The sequence below is a fragment of the Dromaius novaehollandiae genome, chromosome 21 (assembly GCF_036370855.1).
Source record: "Dromaius novaehollandiae isolate bDroNov1 chromosome 21, bDroNov1.hap1, whole genome shotgun sequence".
Taxonomy (NCBI): Eukaryota; Metazoa; Chordata; class Aves; order Casuariiformes; family Dromaiidae; genus Dromaius; species Dromaius novaehollandiae.
In genome coordinates this window covers 5,729,334-5,747,703 of record NC_088118.1, presented here as the reverse complement: position 1 = coordinate 5,747,703, position 18,370 = coordinate 5,729,334, and the positions used below count along the sequence as shown (strand labels likewise).

The 18,370-nt window shown below is 57.2% G+C and overlaps 1 protein-coding gene across 1 annotated transcript in view; it reads right to left on the bottom strand.

Annotated features, from left to right (window-relative positions):
- The window catches only part of IGSF9B (immunoglobulin superfamily member 9B), a 53,269-nt gene that overhangs the window by 17,637 nt on the left and 17,262 nt on the right, over positions 1-18,370 (bottom strand). Inside the window, exons 7-17 of the mRNA XM_064524303.1 lie at positions 18,098-18,243; positions 14,564-14,706; positions 12,713-12,853; positions 11,102-11,218; positions 8,660-8,810; positions 7,836-7,959; positions 4,194-4,369; positions 3,151-3,377; positions 2,906-2,990; positions 1,061-1,222; positions 192-237 (exon numbers count right to left, since the gene is read on the bottom strand). Coding sequence (XP_064380373.1) covers positions 192-237; positions 1,061-1,222; positions 2,906-2,990; positions 3,151-3,377; positions 4,194-4,369; positions 7,836-7,959; positions 8,660-8,810; positions 11,102-11,218; positions 12,713-12,853; positions 14,564-14,706; positions 18,098-18,243 — 1,518 coding nt within the window. The remainder of the gene's footprint in view (positions 1-191; positions 238-1,060; positions 1,223-2,905; positions 2,991-3,150; positions 3,378-4,193; positions 4,370-7,835; positions 7,960-8,659; positions 8,811-11,101; positions 11,219-12,712; positions 12,854-14,563; positions 14,707-18,097; positions 18,244-18,370) is intronic.

Sequence of the window (18,370 nt, the reverse complement as noted above, 5' to 3'; positions counted from 1 at the left end):
CTCCAAAGCCTGTTTGTCTCTTGCAAATTATTTTGTTCCCAGAAGTCTAGGGAACAGTGAAAACACATCATCAGAAGCAATAAAACAGGGTCAGATATTTCCATTTGACCTTAACAACAACTGCAGAAAGAGGCACCTTCAAACTACTCGACGAGCCACAACTTGGTGCCACATCTAAGACAAATACTTACGGGGACTCCAAACTCTTCCTGCAGTGGGTTATCGAGAGAGGAGGGTCTGGAAAAGAATAAAAAGGGGAAAGAAGAGAGAACGCTAAGGAGGCGCAACAAGACAGAGACAGACAAACTTAACATCAAAACACAAAAGAAGACACTCAACAAGAGGCCAAGTTTTCATTGCTCCAGTGCTTTAATGGTTGCTGACAACAAACAGCTCCAGTCACAGTTTCCTATTAATCCTGCTGTCACAATCTCACGTGCTAGAGGTGAAAAAAGTCGATTCCCCTGCCCTCGCCAGCTCCCCAGCCACGTGAACGTGTCGCAGTTCTCCCTACTGGGCACTCCTGCGAGGCTGGTTCCAGTCCCAGTTTTATGTAACTGGAGCAGTGGGGTCTCCTTTGCAGGGGTCTTCTATAGGCTAGTGCAGCAGGTCAGACACTACATGGTCCATGTAAAACCAGTGCTCTGAGCAGTTGCTCCCGCGGGCCCTCAGAAGGAAGCACCTCGCACGCCAAGGTCTGGGCGACCTTGGGGAGGTAAGCCATCTGCACAAAGTTTCACTCCCTCTCTGGCCAAGAGCGAGCTCGCCTCAGCCCTAAAACCCCCAGGTCTAGGAGTTATCACCATGTAAGAGAGCTCCCTTGGAAATCCCAGGCTAGAGTTTCTCTGCTGCCTCTTCACCCACCCTTCCTCTCCCACTCCCGAACACGGACGCTTTCAGTCACAGCTGAAGGATGAAGTTAGGGCTTCACCTGAAGATGTGCATGGATGGAAGAAGAGACAGACAGGGAAGAACATTACCACCACAATGCAATTCGGGACAAGGGGAGAGAAAAAAGGAGATGGAAAGGACATGGAAAACACATGACCCACAGGCTCACCTTTCTTGCGCTTGAGTTTCCGTTTGCGTTGCTTGTTGACGAAGCAGGCAGCGAGTGTGCTGAAGAGGATGGCAGCAGCCAGGAAGCAGATGGTGGCGACGATGCCAGCCAGCACCGGGCGGGCTAAACCTTCTTCCGTCAGGTCAGGCGGAGGGAATATGTCTGGATAAAAAAAAGCCAGATGTTACACACACGCACACACATCCGCCTGCTGCTTTCCCCTCAGGTCCCCACCATAGCTCAGCAGGCAAAGCTGTCTCGATGCAAGACGGCTCACTTGTTGCTGGCATTGGGAATGATAATTGTGAAGTAAAAGACCCTGCTTCAGACCCAGCCCATGTGGAGGGGCCAGTCTACGCCGCTGCAGACCAACAAGTGATTGAGTAACCTCCCACAAGACAACTCTTTTGTCTCGATTGATACCTAGGGAAGAAGCGCCCACAGCACACAGAGGCAGGGTTGCTGTTAGCAGTCTACAGGTCCAGCAACCCACCACGGCTCAGGCTGCAGCCCCAGAAGGTATTTTCCCCTGCGTGTCTCAGTGCAATATATTTTAACTCTTCAGCGACGATTAGACTGAAACCAGCACCAGGGCTCCGAATCCCCATTACACCACCTCACTAGCCATGAGCAGATCTGAACCACCAACAGGCCTTAGCTGCGGCTATTTGCAGATGCAAGAGCAGGCTTTGAGGCCAGCCCAGCTCACACGAGCAGAACTGCCCCCACCACCCATTTGCGTGCTGGCGTCGGCAAGCGTTCACCTGACACGGGTGCTAGCCTTCAGCCTCAGGCAGCAGCAGCTGGCACAGGACAGGGATGCACACAAGCCCCGTGGGTGCTGCCTCTGTGTACAAGTGCTGTCCAACCCCATTAGAAAAGTCGTGCAAGAGGAATGGGGCTTTCCGAGGGCAGGCAAGGCAGGCAGCCTGCAGCCGGCAGCTTCCGCACCGCGCCAGCACCACTTGGGGGCAGAGAGAGACTGCTTTATTCCTGCGCACGGTGGAGCCGGGCGGCTCCGCAGCTTCCCTCCGAGAGCCAGCATAAATAGGGTTCACTGCATCCTCATTTCCCCCCTCCTCCCGCAGCCCTTGCCTTCCCACGGCAGCCACGTGCCCTGGCCTGCCCCCTGCTCCAGGAGCGCTCCTCCGAGCCGGATCGGGGGGCAGAGGCCTTGTGCGTGCTGCAGCGTGTTGCAGTCTTCTTGCAAAGCTCCAGCACTTTCCCGCAGACTCTGCACTGCAGTGCTACACTTCCCTCCCTGCACCTTTCATTTCCATTTCCAGGCTGCGCAGTCCCCGGCTCGGAGCATTATTCTCGGCGCATCCGGCAGAGCCGAGATGTGCTGCGCCTCTCCGCTTCGGCGTGTGCCCCCTAACGCGCTGCGCTCTACGGGGAAGGACTAAATCGTGCTATCTGTCCTGCCTGCTGCCAGTGCCGCTGCTCTGCAGGGCCCCGGCTGCTTGTGTCTGGAGGTGGCGGGGGGAGCAGCTTGACCTGGACTTCCCACAACACCTCCCAAGTCATGCATAGGAAAATGAGGGCCAGGCACCTCATGTGCCACCAACACTGTTTTCCAGCGTGGAGTCCAACTTTATCTGCGACACTGTTCAACCCCTACCTAGCAAATCCAGCTAACTGTAACAGTGCACAGATCAGCAGCTGCTCGCAGCCCAAGCACGCAGCCGGGGTACAAAACCAGCGCTCACATCATTGCTATCCAAAATTTGTGAGTCCTGACACGTGCTCTAGACAGACCAGCCCTGGCTCGGGAATGCACAGGCAGCAGAGATGCTCCCACGGCTGCCAGGGGCAAGGAGGAGAAGGAGGAGAGCCACTGCTTACCTGTACTGGACACACCGGCAATGTTACTGGGTTCGCTGATAAGATCCTGCATGACTGCCAGGACCCGGAACTCGTACCAGGTGTCCTGAAACAGCAAGCACGCCCATCAGGTCCTGCCGCCACCACCTCCCCACCAAGCGCCCCCGGCTCATAAAGCCAGCCCCAAAAGACACTCCAGGGGCGCAGGACGGACGGCACGAGGCCAAGCCTCCACGGGAGCTGTGAGGTGGGCAGTCGCTGCTCACCTGGGACAAGTCCTTGGCAAAAAACTCGCTCTCGGTCCCTAGGATGCCATCATCCAAGATCTCCCACCTCTCCGCGACGCGGAACTCCATGATGTAGCGGTCGATGGGAAAGCTGTGGTTAGCAGGAGGAAGCCACGACAAGAGGACGCCTTGCTGTGTCCGGTTGGCTGTTAGGCACCTCGGTGGGGTAACCAACACCAGAGGCTCTGGAGTTGTTACAGGGAATGCTAGAGGAGACAGGACAGAGACACCACTGAAGTAGGCTTGAAGAGGGAGCAGAGGATGTCCTCCTCAGATCTGTAGCCATGCACTTATCTTCCCCCCTCGCACTTCAGCACAACAGCTCTTCACGACCCCACGCAGTCTCCAGCAAGGCTCGCAGGCAAATCTGCGTAAAAGGAGCACGCTAGGACCCTTTCAGGGCTCTCCCACAAGGCCTGGCATCGGTCCACTCGGACCACCACTGTAGCGGCAGATCCGGCCCTCCAGGAGTTTCGGACATTTCCCGGGCATGGGCTCTCTCATCTCAGAGATACAGAAGTGACTTTCCAAAAAGGGGGAAATAAAAATGTAATGATGCCAAGAAAAAGGGTTCAGTGTTAGAAAACCTCCTCCTTCCTCTGACCTACTTCTGAGACAGCCCCAAGGCAGGCACCCAGCACAAGGCCTTCTCGTGATGGCTCCTGTTCCAAAATGCGCATGAGTGATCTTGCGCTCTATTAATAACTCCTGACCCAAGTTTCACTTAAGGAAGAGCTAAAAAATGACTGGTATCACGGCGTAGCTCTCCTCAGCTGCCTCTTGGGACAGGCTTTCTGCAGCATAATGCATGCAAGGTCCACAAGCTTCATCCAAGACACCCCAGGAACTATCCCCCGTGGGGCCAGCAATGACTGCTGCTGCATCGCCATCTCCGTCCCCAGCAGAAGGGGCACACGGGCCAAGGCCACGTGGCCATGCCTCTTCTCACCACCCAGCCTCCCTGCTCCTCAGCTCTGCGGCCCTCCTGAACCCTTTCCCCTCCTCCCGTTGACCCGACCTACCTAGAGTGTTCACAGTGACCACCTCACTGAAGGAGCTGGTGCCCAGCTTGTTTTGAGCCAAGACACTGAACTGGTATGCAGTCTCTGGTTCTAAGGTATCCACCACTAGCCAACTGGAACCAGCTGGTACAGGAAGAGACAGCCAATCGTGGGGTCCAAACTGTGCTCTCTTCACCCTGCCAAGAGAGACGGGAACGTCCCCTCAGGGAAGGTGCCTTTGACAGCAAGGACGAAGAGTCAAAGTTAACTTCTCAAGCAATAATGGAGCTTTCCTGAGAGATGGTTTGGTCTAATACCAGCAATGCGCATGGACATGGTGCTGACGCTCGCCACCCAAAAGCTGGCACCGTGACTGGCTCAGGGGAGGCGCACACAAGGACTGCTGGGCAGGGAGCAAGTCCCCGCAGCTCCACGCTACGCCAGGCAGCCACGTTTCGGCTCCCACTGACACCGCTGCCAGGCCTCCCCTCTGCCTCAACAAGTGCACCCTTAGAGCAGTCACGGACAAAACCGGTGCCAGCACGCCAGCTTTAAGGGCTATTTCTGTCAGAACCCAAAACCAAAAGTGCAAGTTTGCTTATTTTTACTCCTGTGAGGGCTGCGAAGATGACAGTTGAAGCGGGAGATGAAGCCTTTTCTCGACTGTACCTCAGCAGTAGAATCAAGCTCCCAAGTCAGAGCCAAATTTTCCCTTAACTGTATCCATGCATGTGCAGTCCCACAGGAGGCAGTTAACTGAATCACCATTTTAGACATATTTGCAAAAACCAGGTGGCTCCCCACGAAGCCAACTGTGCAACTCAGGGTTTGAGCTAGTCTACAGTCAAATTCCCCACAGCCCCACTCAGATGCAGGAAAGGAGGGAAAGCCTTTCGGCAAGGGCCTAGCCCCCAAACCCAGGGTGCCTGGAGACATCCCGCTGCGATCCCAGCACGCACGACTGCGCATCTGCTTCCTCACGTCATAACCGCACAGGGAACGGCACCGTGGGGAAAGACCCCCACGTCTCAAAGCAGCATCACTGCACTGCAATGATATTGCCGACAGCGGTCAACTCCCTGCTCGCACTAGACAGACACTCTAGGGAATCCCAGCCCTCAGCTGCAGTCTTCAGCGGCGTTCACAGAGGATTTTGGAAGGATCACTGCAGAAGGTTTACTCTGCATAGATATGTAGGCATATCTATAGCCGTAAGTATTCTTCCAGGTAAATCCACCACGTAGGAAGTACGAGATGGAGGAAAAACAAATAATGCCGCTACAACGGGAGCAAAAGGTGAGGCAGTAAAAGCAGCAGCAAGCTATGAAAACAAGCAAGTTGGAACTGAGCCATGCACGTGCAGAGTGGCTTGACCAAACCGAGCCGTGGAGATGGCTGCGGGCAGGAAGGCTTCGTATTCAACACGGCTCCCGGCTCAGACTACAGCTCCCAGGATCCCCCGCCGCCGCGGCGGTGGCTCAGCGGGCGCCACAGACGCTGCTCCCAAAGCGCGTCCTGGCGCAGAGCCTGCGGCATTTAACCCCGCTGCCTCTGCAGCCCGTCTCCCGACCGCCGCCTCGGGGCTCTACGCTGTCGGGCTCAGCAAGGCAGCTAAGCGAGGGGAACGGCCTGACGCTGGGGAGAGCGGATAAACGCAACGCTTGTCACCGTCACGCACGTGACGCAGCTCGTCCCCAAGGAGAGCGCGCGCACGCTGACGGGATGCTCCGGCTGCCCTTCCCGGGGTTTGCTCACCCTGGGAAAGGGACCTGCTTTGCAGCACTGCCGCCAACCGGAGAAGCGTGTGGACTCCACGGGAGCTGAGCATCAGTTCCGGCTGAGCATCCTATAACCACAGCAGGGAGGAAAATACACAACCTCCGGCTGGCTGGATTTGCAGGCAGCACTAGCTCAAGTCAAAGAGCTGAGGCTGGCAAGGGCAAGAGGACACCGGCCAAGCGAACAGCAGCTCTGCTGCTACCCTTTGCACTCCAGTTCACCCAGCACTGCATCCCTCCCGGCCTCCCTATCGCCCTGTCCTGTCTCCTGGCCTAGCCAGCCCTACGGACCGGTACGAGCCGTGGGGCTGACGCCCTAAGGTCAGGACAAGACGGGACTCGCTTTCCTTCTCCCAGATCCCCAGAGCACCTTGACAGTTCCCTATCGCCAGCGGACAGACACCTCCCTCTCCATCCTCCCCCCTCCCGGTTGGCATCTCATTTTGTTTGGGATCTGGAAAAAACAGGAGTGGGCAGAAAGGAGACCCTGACACCGGGGTGGGTCGCAAAGGGAGCAAGGCAGAGCAGCAGCAGCAGCTGACATCTCCTTGCAAGGTGAGACATGTCTCAGCAGCAAGGAGGCTTAATCCCTCCTTCCCAAGGACGTGATCACAGGAGGCAGCTGGGCCAGCTCTGCACTGCTCTGCTCCCTTGTTTGCTCGGGGCATGCTCTCTCCCTCATTCTTCTCTTCTGCTCTCTCAATTTCTTCTTCTTTCTATCTCCTGTCTTTTGTCTCCCAACACAATTATCCAGCCCCACTCGGCGAGCGCCGAGCCTGGCCTCGGTCTGCAGCAGAGCAGAATTCATTATGGGCAGCATGCATCCAATCTCCACTCTATCAGCAGAATCCATCTGGGCAAATTAGAGAACGGAAGGAAAGAAAGAGAGCAAGAAGAAAGCCTGAAGAAGTGGGGGAGGATGCAAGGTCTGGCCTGAGAAAGGAAAGTCACCATCCCCTTCACAATTCAAAGCATGGCTCTTCCGAAGAGAAAGGGAAGACGGCAAGTGCAGGGCCCAGAGAAAATCCTGGACTTGCTGCAGGAGCGCTGCAGCCCTCCTGAATGCGCCGCTTGCTTTGGAGGGGTACGAAGGGACTAACTACCACAACGGCAAAGGGACTAAAGCCTCGCGAGGCGCTCAGACCCAGACCGTCAGCCTCGGCGGCTGCTCGTAAACTCCAGGAGGTTTAACAACCTCCAGGGAGCCGCCGAGCAGGAAGGAGTCATTTCTACTTAGTCACACTCCTTTAGGATGTGCTTTGCAGACTGCGTTTTCCACCCTCTCCGTGGCTGCTAAGCTTCATAAACAGTTTATCTTGAAATTAGATGCCAGAGGCAAAGCTACATGAATGCAAAGTGCCTCCCTCGCGTGAAAAGCAGCGTAAGATGTGCCGGGGCAGACAGATGCGGTGGCCAGCACTGAAGGGGAAGGCAATCCGGGAGGCTGCAGAGCTACGCAGCACGAACACGCGGGGCCGGAGGCCGCCGACCGCACTCGCGGACACCTCTTTGGCCACTTCTTGGATGCCCCGGCAGCAGCGGTAAGCGGGAGCGCGACGAAGTGCCCCGCCGGCAGCTCACCTGAGCTCTGCACCCAGGGGAAGGAGCTGCAGAAACCAGCCCACCGCCACCTCCACCCTCCCCGCACCGAGGTGACAGGGCTCAACCCCACGCCGCCCGGGCTGGGGCTGCCGCGGCCCTTCGCGGGGTGAGGTCCCGCGGCATCGACAGCTCTGATCCCAGCTAACGGCGTGCCGGCACAGAGCCGGGCAGCGCTGCCCTTGCGCCTCCCCCCACCCTCCGCTACGGCGCTGCCCCGCTCTACAAGCTCAGGTTGAATAGGAAGGAAAAGAAGCAGAGAGCAAAGCATGCCGGGATGACTCACAGAGGGCCGTACCAAACTGAGAAAGTCTGCTCGTATCCGCCGTCGTAGCCGGGCTCCCAGGAGACGTTGGCAGAGGTCATGGCAACCACAACATGCACGCCGGTCGGGGCATGAGGGCTTGTGCCTGCGGGAGAGAGCGCGGTTGGAGGTGAGAGCGGCGGGGACCAGGCACGGCCACGCTCTGCCCATGGCGAGGACGCGACTGCCAGGGCCAATGCGGCCCAGACCCCCCAGACCAAGAGGTTTGCTCCCAGCTGGGATTCAGACTCCTCTTCCACAGAGCCCAAGTGTTTCCCATCTGGGATTTCTGCTAAAAACGTCGATAGTGCAAGCTGGGCCCACCCAGCCCTGCCTGCACGCTTGGCGGCGCTGGGGACCAGGTCACCTCGCATGTGCCCGAGGCCCCATCGGAGGGGGGCTGCGCCGGGGCGTGCTGGCTGGCGGGGAACAGGCTGCCGCGCACCTGCCTCCCCTCCACGGCGCCTCTGGACCAGGGCAGATTTCACACCACCGGCGATATCAGCAGACCTGCAAGCCTTAAAGCAAGCTCTGCCCCTCGCGTGCTTCAGCAGGGCCGGGACAGGCTCGGCCAGGGAGGAGAGGAGCCCCGCGGTCTGCGGGGGGACATGGCCACAGCACCACCGAAACAGAAGGAGCACGGCTGGAGGGTGACATCCAAGGAAAGCACGGCTCTCCATGGGAAGCACCCCCAATTCTGGCTTTTCTGACGCACCATCTGGGGCAAAACCACCCAGGAGCACACGCCTCCCGCCGCAGGAGCGGGCCCCGAGCGCCGCGGCCCCCCAGCCCCCGGCCGCCCGTACCTACGACTGTAAGATGAGTGCTGGCAGTAATGCTTGCGACGACGTTGGTGGCGACGCACTCCCACTCGCCGTGGTCGTCCTTGCCGAGGGAGCGGATCTGCAGGGTGCCGCCGGGCAGCGTGTTGTGCTTGCTCCTGCTGGGCTTCCCTACCTTGGGCAAGGAGCGGGGGGAGCAGGGCGACAGAGAGAAACATGACTCAGAAGCACATCACGCGGCAGGGGAAGGCGGCAGCGCTTGCTCTAGGCTATCTGCAAGGTCTCAAGGACACCACCAGGCACTAGCAAAGGCTCTAGTCTCTCTAGTCACCGCGAGGCAGCAAGTCCCCCCATTTTCGGTAAGACCCGACAAGGTAACACAAGACGCATGCTGAACAGAGGCTGATGCTCACAACTCACACACGAGCAAAAAACCCCACTACGCTCACAGGGACACCAAACCCTTCAAAAGGATTTGACCTGGGGCCTTCAGCATCCAAAGCTGAAACCACCGCCACTGCAGGGCAACACAAAACTCCTCTACCAGCATCTCCCTCCAGGGCAGCAGGAAAGCAAGCAGTGGTCCCTGGTGCCAGCCGCTAGAGGGAAATACGATCAAACGCACAACGCCGATGCTCAACATCGGCCGCGTTCCCGGCCTCGGCTGCCCTGAGCAAACGCCCTCGCAGGCCAGGACGCCCGGAGAGGACCCGGGAGGATGGCGTGCGTAAAGGTGCCTGGAGAGCTCGCAAGCCGAGCGGAAAGATGGATTGTGTAGCAGCTCGTGTTTACGCCCATTATCTGAAGCTGCACTAATCCCCCATCGCTCTGAGTCCTTTCTCTGCTGTTCATGCATGGATTGCCGCTGCCCGGCTCCTGGAGCACCTGCAAACAGCTCACTCCTCTTACAGGAGCAGCAGGGGAATTAACAGATTAACAGGTGTGCGGGATTACTGGTGCCAAAGTCTTCAAGAGACAGGTCAGCCTCCACAGGGCTCATAGGCAGCAAGAGAGCTCTGCTCTTTTCCTGGGAAACTCAGCTTAGCCCAAGCCAGCCCTGCCTCAAATCACGGGGGAGGATAAGCCCAGGAGTCATTACAAGGGAAAGAGGGCCAGAAGGCACAAGAGAGGTTGAAAAGAAACCTAAGAAAGAAGAGAAATGGTCAGAAGGGGAAGGGAAAAAATAAGACGGATAAAAAGGCTGAAATGTTAACAAGTTTTAGGTGGGTCACTCGCAACCTGTGCAAGTTATAGTCCGCCCGACGCTGGTGAGAAGCGCAGCTAGCAGACAGGGCATCACACGCCGCACAGACCAAGGACAGCGTGTCCAGCCCCAGCGTCCGATCCCCACGCTGCCCGCCCTGCCAGGGCGGGTGTCCCTCCGGAGCCCCTCTGCCCACGCCTGTGCCTCGGGGCCAATGCAGCACTGGGGCAATCCCGGTTCTGCTAAGTGGGTGGTCTGGGACCCCGCAGCTGCAGGCCCCCATGAGGGGGGCAAAAGGGACAGGAGGTTTGGAGAGAAGAGTCTGAGATGGGGGCCAAGGGGGTCCCCACGCATGGTGGCTTTCACACCAGAGCCACGGAGACTGGCAGCAAAGGGAGGGCTGGAGGCAGCTATGGGAAGATCCCACTGCAGGAGAGAGTTCGCAGGAGCCAACTCCCAGCCCCACACCACGAGGCCGGCCAAGCGGGAACACTTTGCTTTCCACGGGAATACTCCCGGAGTATTCACTGTCCCCAACCCACCCTGGGCCTCGGTCAAGCTCAGCCTTCAGGCCCCAGCACAACGCTGGGTGCTGCACCCCACGGATGCTGCAGCCGAGGGGCTCGAGAGCAGGTTATTCCCCAGCTGACACGGGTCGCACCAGACCCTGCCCCGTGCTACAGAAAGGAACAGCTAGAAATTGTTTTCCCAGGCCAGCATTAAGCAGGATTCACGAGCGTTAAGTCAGCTTCTTCCCAGGGTCTCTGAACTCACGGGGCAGCAAAACAGCCACGGAGCAACACCCCCTTGCAGAAAGGCGGCTAAGACCCCCGGCAGTGACCCCTAGACGGGACCAGCTGGCACGTCCTCTCGCACCGCAGGCGCGTGACACCAGCGCGCACAACCGTCCGCGTCGCCAGAGCGGCCGCATCCTGCCGGCGACAGCGGAGCAGGAGGGCCGGGCAGATGAGGAGGGTGTCCTGCGGGCGAGGAAGAGGAGCGGGGCCGGGCTGGAGCAGTGCTCAGCTTTGCAGAGGGCGCTGCGATGGTTTCACGGTATTAAGTACACTTTTGTTTTGGTTGTGTCGTCGCCGCAAGCCGGGCTTCCCCCACCCACCTGCGGGACAGGATGGCAGTGGCTCAGCCCAAAGCGAAGCAGCTGTACCTGCAGTTTGTTCTTACCGGGACAGAGTGTGGCTTCTCTGTCTGCAATATTCATCAAAAGCCAAAGGCACTGCAGATTTGTCTGGCAGGCCGGGTACCTTTCTCCAGGCGATGATAGGAAAGGGGTCTCCCGCAGCAGCACAAGGAATCAACAGCTCCCTCCCTGCCTCCTGTCTGTACTCCCAGCCTGGTAGCACCGTGAAATAGGGGGGGTCCTGCAGCCAAGGGAAAAGGCAAGGAGCATCAGCCCACGCCGCCCGCCGCTCCCGCCTGCCAGCTCCTTCCCCTGACCCAAACGCACCCCTCGCAAAATGAACAGACCATCCTTGGCGTGGGGAAAGCTGCCGTGCTGCGGGAAAGCATGCATTAACCAAGCTTTACATCACGCCAAGGCACCCGCTCCGGAGGGGAAGTTTTCTCCCAAGAGCCCCTCTGCTAGGGCTGCTTTAAATTTGAAGGAGGTAAACAGGAAAAAACCACCCACATCGCATCAGACAGCAACGTGATTTAATAAAATCCACAAACATTTTAGTGGATGTGTGTATTTATGAGGAGGTTTACAAAGCTTTATCATGTGAATCTCGGCAATAAAACATTAATCACCGCAGTTCTCGAGCATGTGTCTTTTTGTTCGGGGAACAAAGGCAGCAGCTCCCGATCAGATCACCGCCCCTGTGCCTCGAGCTAGGCAGTCACACAAAAGCCCATCCTGAGCCTCTAGAGCTTAAATCCTACAGTTACCCAAATCCTCCCCTAACCCAAGCCCGTGTCAGCAGGGCTAAACATTTTGTTGGCAAAAAGGCACTGCCGGGGACACAAGTGATGCTTCCTCAAACTAGCCCTGGTCCAGCACCCAAGCCTTGGACTCAGCACATAGTCCCTGCCTGGGCTGGGTAGCCGTTCCTAAGCCTGCTCCTACGCCCCTCCACCCTTGTCTGCAGGTGGACTTCTTCCAAAGGAGCTTTTTGCCCCCAAATCACGGCCTTCTCCCAGCAAGCCCTGCGGAGGAGCTTAGCCTTGCAGACGCCCTGCAGCCCCGCTGCGAGCCTGCCCGCAAAGAGCCAACAGCCCGCTCGACTGACGATTTTCAGCAGGCCTGTACGGCACTCGAAGGTGCGGCTGCAGCACAGGTAGGCTCTCCCCCACGCGCTCTAGCGCAGCTAAAAATAGCAGCCGCGATGCAGCAGCGCGGGCTTGAGCGGCAGCCAGCAGCAGAGACCGCGGCGGGCTCATCCAGCCCGCACTGCACTGCGCCGCTGCTTCTCCGCGGTACGTGCAGCCGCACTGGAGCCCCGTGCCGCCAGCACAGACCCCCCGCGCGCTCCAGCTCCTGCTGTTACCATTGCAAGGGGGCCCCAGGTCCTGCGTTTGTCTTTCTCAGCACAGATAAGAGAGACAAGGCTCACAGGGAAAGGCAATCGGTTTTTATTGAGCTGAGTCACGTAGGTGGAAAACCGGACGAGTTTGGGGGCACGTAAGCCTTTCTTCATAAGGACTTGGAAGAGCAAAGTAAAACCTCAATTTCTGCGCAAAATTAGAAAACTAAATAAGTGGCATGAAAAAAAATGTATCCACCTTGGCAGTGTTGTACCAAGTAGGAAGCCAGAACTAGCAACATGCGCATATTACAATTCATGTTAAAAAAAGTCCTAACTACAAAATAAGCTGCTTTGCTGGCTGCAGAGCAAGGATGTTACCAGGCACGTTACCTTCAGTACCAGTCGGGCAGGGGGAGACTGGCCCATCGTACCCAGGGCGTTATAAGGCACACAGGTGTAAGTGCCGAGAGCGTCTTCGGTTGCCTCCTCTATTCGGATTGACCCATCTTCCAGCAGGTTCCAGCCAGAGTACTACGGCGGTAAGAGAGATGGAGTTGACACACGTCCAACACACAACAGTTCATTTTTCTTTCAGACAACCTCAGCATCCCAAGGCCAGGCTGGCTGCTACGTCTCTGGGAGACACCCAAATCCCTTGCAAGCGTCAAGTTCCACTCCCAGTGTCCAACCCATCTCCAAGCCAGCTCAAATGCTGAAAGAGGAAAAAAAGCAGGCGAGATCAAGCTGCCCAAATGCAGACCTCATGCAGCGAGGACGTCTCCACCTCAGCTCCGCGTCTAGACTCCTTTTCTAGTTAATGAAGAGAAATATGTCTGCCCAGGGTGTGATTCATCCCACCCGGAGGTAAACGTGTCAGCTGAAAGGGAAAACTGCTTCCTGGAAGCAATTCTCTTCCCATTGACTGCAAGAGCCGCCTGAGACTAGACCTCCGTACAGACATCAACGCTGAAGAGGTCTAAAATTAGGCGAGACAAATCCCACCCACGGAGTCTGCACCGAGCGCGACATCTGCCAAGCTCGGCATCAGCACCACGCGCGGGGCGAGCTCGAGCAGACGCCCCACAGCCACGTCAGCCGGGGAGGAGAGCGCTGGAGCCGCGGCACCCGCCTCGCGGGTGGGAGCAGAGCCCTCGTCCACCCCGCTCCTCCCCGCAGGCCTCGAAGCCTTCCCGGGAAGGATTTTTTCCTGGGATCCAAGGGGATTTGGGGCAACCTGCTTGAGTCACCTCACTCACTCCCTTGTGTAACAGCATGGGCACCTCCCTGTGTCACAGTTCACCCTGCTCCTACCTTCCTCTGCACACAGGGTCTGGCTTCTTCAAGTGGCCCAAAAGATTTTAACAGCGAGTCTGCTATGTTCTAGGTAAAATGCATGCCCAGAGCCCCTAAGCCTTTTCTAGAAAGGTCTCCTGTGCCGCATATCCCACCCCCAATTCTTAAAAATCCAAGAGTCCTGCAAAGAGCCAGCCACATGCCGAGAGCTCCCACCTCTCCGGGTGGCACAAGTCCCAGCTCATGCTCCGCGGCCTCCCTGCCGGAGGGGAAAGCCGCCCAGCCGAGGGTCCTCCAGCCCCAGGGAGAGGTTGAGGACTAGAGCCCGCCACCACAGAAGTCCTCTGAGCCTGGTGGGCCAGCAGCACCAAGGACCACCCCACTACTCCACCTGAGAGCCTACAGGCGCTGGAGACCAGAAATGCACAGCAGCAACAGGTTTAAACTTAATGAAAACTTCAGATCTTTAATATTTAAACAAAAAATTTAAAATAGTGAATATTTGCTTTAAATATTTAATGGCTAATATCCTCGCTCAGGCTATCAAACCATGATTGTAGGAAAGTAAAGGCTTTTTTTTTTTTTCTTTCCTTCCCCTCAAGGGTCTTTTAACCATTAGCTGCCCTTGGAAAAAAAAAAGGGCCACCAAAAAGGTCATTTTATAGGGAAGCAGGCGTTGGGTTTGGGAGAGGCAGACAGCGTCTGCAGGAGCCCTAGGCTCCACTAAAGAACCTAAATGAACCCAGCTCAAAGCTGCATAAGGACAAGCAGTGTCATCACGTCCCCATTTTTCCTTTCCCGATGGGAAGGCTGGATCTGCAGAGTTCAAGCGGTGCTCGGCAGCACTTGCCGAGGCAGGGAAGCGCGTGCGCGGCATGAGCACCTCCGGCAGCACAAACACCTCCTCCCCGAGACGGCCGCGCTGCCTTCCCCCAGGGCCGTCGTTACCTTTTCGACTCGCAGGGGACGTCCGTCTTTGTTCCACTTGACCAGAGTGACCGGCGGCTCTGCCTCAACCGGACAGCGGATGTATCCGTGTATCCCGATGGGAATGTAAATGACGGGGGGCATATTCACCACGCGGGCAGGATCTGGGAGAGCAGCACCGGGTTAACACCACGCAGCAGCCCTTTCCTCCTCTTCCCCGCACCATCCGAGCACACGCTCTCCGCACCCCCCACCTGCCTTCGGAGGACCAGCAGGGCTTTTGTAACGAGTTCAAAACCCGAATGCTACCGGCCCCAAAGGCTGTTATCTTCAGGCTTCCTGCACACTCCAAATCCACAGTAATACTCAGCCTTTCTGGGAGGCTTTACTCCGATCCAGCGTGTTCCCACCCCGGGCTCATTAAAAGTTGCATTTGAAGAGACCCTAAGACCGTGCGCTCCTACGTCCACACCAACTCGCTCCCCCCGCAGAAGCCCAGCTCTGCTCCTTCACCCGCAGCCCCGGAGGCCACAAGGTGCTTATAGTACAAACAACTTAAATGCAACAACAGCGAGCAACTGAAATCACTCTAACATCAGAGTCTGAAAACATACCCACAGCAGCACCCGAGAACCGACACGGGACCTGCGGCCAGGCTGCCCCGCACCGGTTACCTCCTATTTATCTGTACTCACACCCCATGCCTAATCGAGCCCAGGTTGTGTTGCAAATTAGCCTCCCCCACCCTTTCAAATGGGATGCAAAAAGCTTAAAATATCTATCTAACCTCCCCGCGTTTCGCCACCCACGCAGTAAGGTGTCTAGCAATCCTCCAGTCTAGAACGTGTCATTAACAGCACTTCCAAGAGCTTTTTAATTAAGTGCGAGTGGGTTGGAGGAAATCTAGACTTTCTTTAATAGGAAGCTTTTTTAAAAAAAGTTACTTCTAATGAGAAGAACGAGTATTTCCACAATCTCGTCTAGACACCAGCAGCACCAGGCTACGGGAGGCTCCTCCCAGGGCTTACGCTACCTCAAGGAAGGAACCACCAGTCTGCAGCGGGCGAAGCAGCCTGCGCTGGGGCAAAACTGCAAAGCTCGGGGGAAAGGTAAACCCCGGGTCTGTCCTCTGGAAGGGACGGATTTGGCCCAGGGGTAGAACCTGGGGCGTAAAACACGCTTCGTTCTGTGATTAATGGGAATGCAGAAAAGTCAATGAGAAAAATTCATCATGGTCTTTCCAGCATAACAGGGGGTTTAGATCTGCCACCTGCCTTCCGCCAGCTCTGATTTGACCAAAGCCTGCCCTGAGGGGGAAAAACCCAGAACAAAATGCGGAGATGTTATAGCCTCAAAGTTACTAAGATCCCTGCAAGGTCCTTTCATTATTGCTTTCTTTTGCAAAAAGCAGTAAGTTGTAGAGCTAGTCTCCATGCAAGTTTTCAAAAGCAGCATTAGCAGCACCCAGCTGCACGTGCCAGGACAGGCAAACGCCTGGAGAGCGTCCCCGCGCCGGCCTCCTGCCATCGGTACCCTTCACCCCCATGGCGACTGCGGCGCTGGCACTGTAACCCACATCGCAGAGCAGCGCATACGGACGAGGCGCGCTGCCCCTCGGCTCAGCCGCGCGCCTTCGGAAACAATCAGCGAGCCCGGCAGCTCCGGAGGCCCTGGTGGGATACAGAGCCTTCCGCCGCGAGGTCCCCGGCCGCAATCCCGGCTTGCCCAGTGGCAACCGCGAGCTGCGGCCCCACTCGGCAGCCAGCGCCGAGGGCAGGGGGGGTTTCAGACGCTGTCCCGGTCTCGCTAACGTGCAAGCAGCTCCTCTGACGCAGCCTGGACATGCCACGGAGGGCAAGAGGACTACTGATGCTTCTCAGAGCGTGGAGAAACCCTCACCGGGGAGAGCGGGAAGCCTTTCTTCCAGAGCATGAGCCCCAGCAAAGGTTTCCCTACGGGAAACAGGTTTCTGGGCGCAGCAAGCCAAGCACGCCTTGCAGCTTTAGCTGCCGGCACCAAAGCCTAGCAAGGCCTGTCTGAAAGGCAGATTGTCCAAACCCCATCATCTAGAGCTATTTTTAACAGCCACGAGCATTGACAAGAGGTCTCGGATTAGTGGCAGGGCAGATTTAATGGTCTCAGACTACGCGCGTTCCCAGGAGCGGAGAGCAGCCCAGCTGCGTGCATCAGCGGTGCCGAACTGCGCATCTTCCCCGGCACGGCATCCGGGCAGGCCCTTCATCTCACCCCTCCGTCAGCGCTCGCACGGAAAGCAACGGACTCACGAGCCCTTCTCATAGCGACTCCCCGCTGACGCAGGGGTTTTCATTAACACGCGCGTGCCAGCGGTGGGTCTGCACTCGCGAGCTGCAAGGCCTCCAAAACTGAATCTCAAGCCCAGTTTGTTCTAGCCTATCTTTCATTATAAAATAAAAATGCTACAATGTTTTACAGCAGAGCAATATTGCAATTGCAAAATGTAGCAATTTAGGCCATTACTGCTGAATGCCATAGGACATTCATGGCACACTACATATTAAAGCTCAGGGAGCCTGAAAGAACAAGCGTGGGAAGAAATGCTCCATTCAGAGTCTGTTCTCCTTTGTTTGTTTAGATCAGTTACTGCCCGAAAACATTACTTGTAAAGCTACAAATGCACGGAGAACCACGCCACAAGAACTAGCTTCGATAATAAATACTGACAAATATAAGCAGGTATTTGATACTAAGAGCCCTGATCAGGTATTTCCATGCCCAACAAGATGCAGCTGATGAGGAGAGCCTGCTGCGAGCATCCGCTGCCACCGCGGGCAGCTCACACGCGCTCCGCCTGGAGAGCTCCATCAGCAAGAGTGAGGTGCTCACCTAATTACGTTAAGAGGAGAGCAACCACTTCTGCCGAAGGTGAACGCTGATAGCAGTCAAACTGCGCTATCCGCGACAACGTGACATCCCCAGTCACTCAGGCTGTGTGTGTTTCCAAGTATGTGCAAGATGCTCTCACCCTTTTGCCCTTGCGCACACAACGGGACAAGCCCAATGGGCTCCCGGGCAAGATCTGGAGAATCGCTTCTCCCAGCAGCTGGTGAGATCCCGGTGGCTTTAGGGCACAGCTGGACCCAAGCACGTGTCCCAAGTCACACGAAAGGGAAGAGCACTCAGCAGCCTGCAGCACGCACCCGGGACAGGAGGGGATGTCACCCCGGATACCTGCCGTGCGCTGCAAGGAGCCACCGCCTTCCTCCAACGCGCTCCGCGCCCACAGCCCCGGGTCCTCCGCGCACCGACGGCCTGGTGCGGCACGCCAAATGCCGGGTGCCCTCGCTTCTGGCAGGGTAAGTGACCCAGAAACCCAGGCCTCCCACCTCTGCACAGGTGCAATAACCTAGGGTGATTTGACGCCTGTCCCAGGGGTGCTGCTGCATCAAGCTGAACCTCCCAGTCTCCCTGCCCGTCACCCGGGGCAGCATGATTATGGGACCCGGGCGCAACCCGCTGCATGACGGTCCCTCGGGGGTCCGTGCCCCCGGGCTCGGCCCTGCTGTCTCCACTCACACTGCACTGTCAGGTAGGCAGAGGCTGACGGCGAGCGGCCGAGGCTGTTGCTGGGGATACAGGTGTATTTTCCCGCATCCTCTGGTTTGACCCGGAAGATGATCAGCGTCCCGTCAATCAGGATCCGGACCCTCAACTTCAGGTCGCTGTGAAAGAGGAGAGGAGGAGAAAAGAAAGGGGAAAGAGCTGGATGGAGAAAAACAGAGAACCCGAGATGCAGAAGTGCCGCTCCTGCCCCGTCCGCGGCAGGGAGCGAGGGCCACCTCCCGCGAC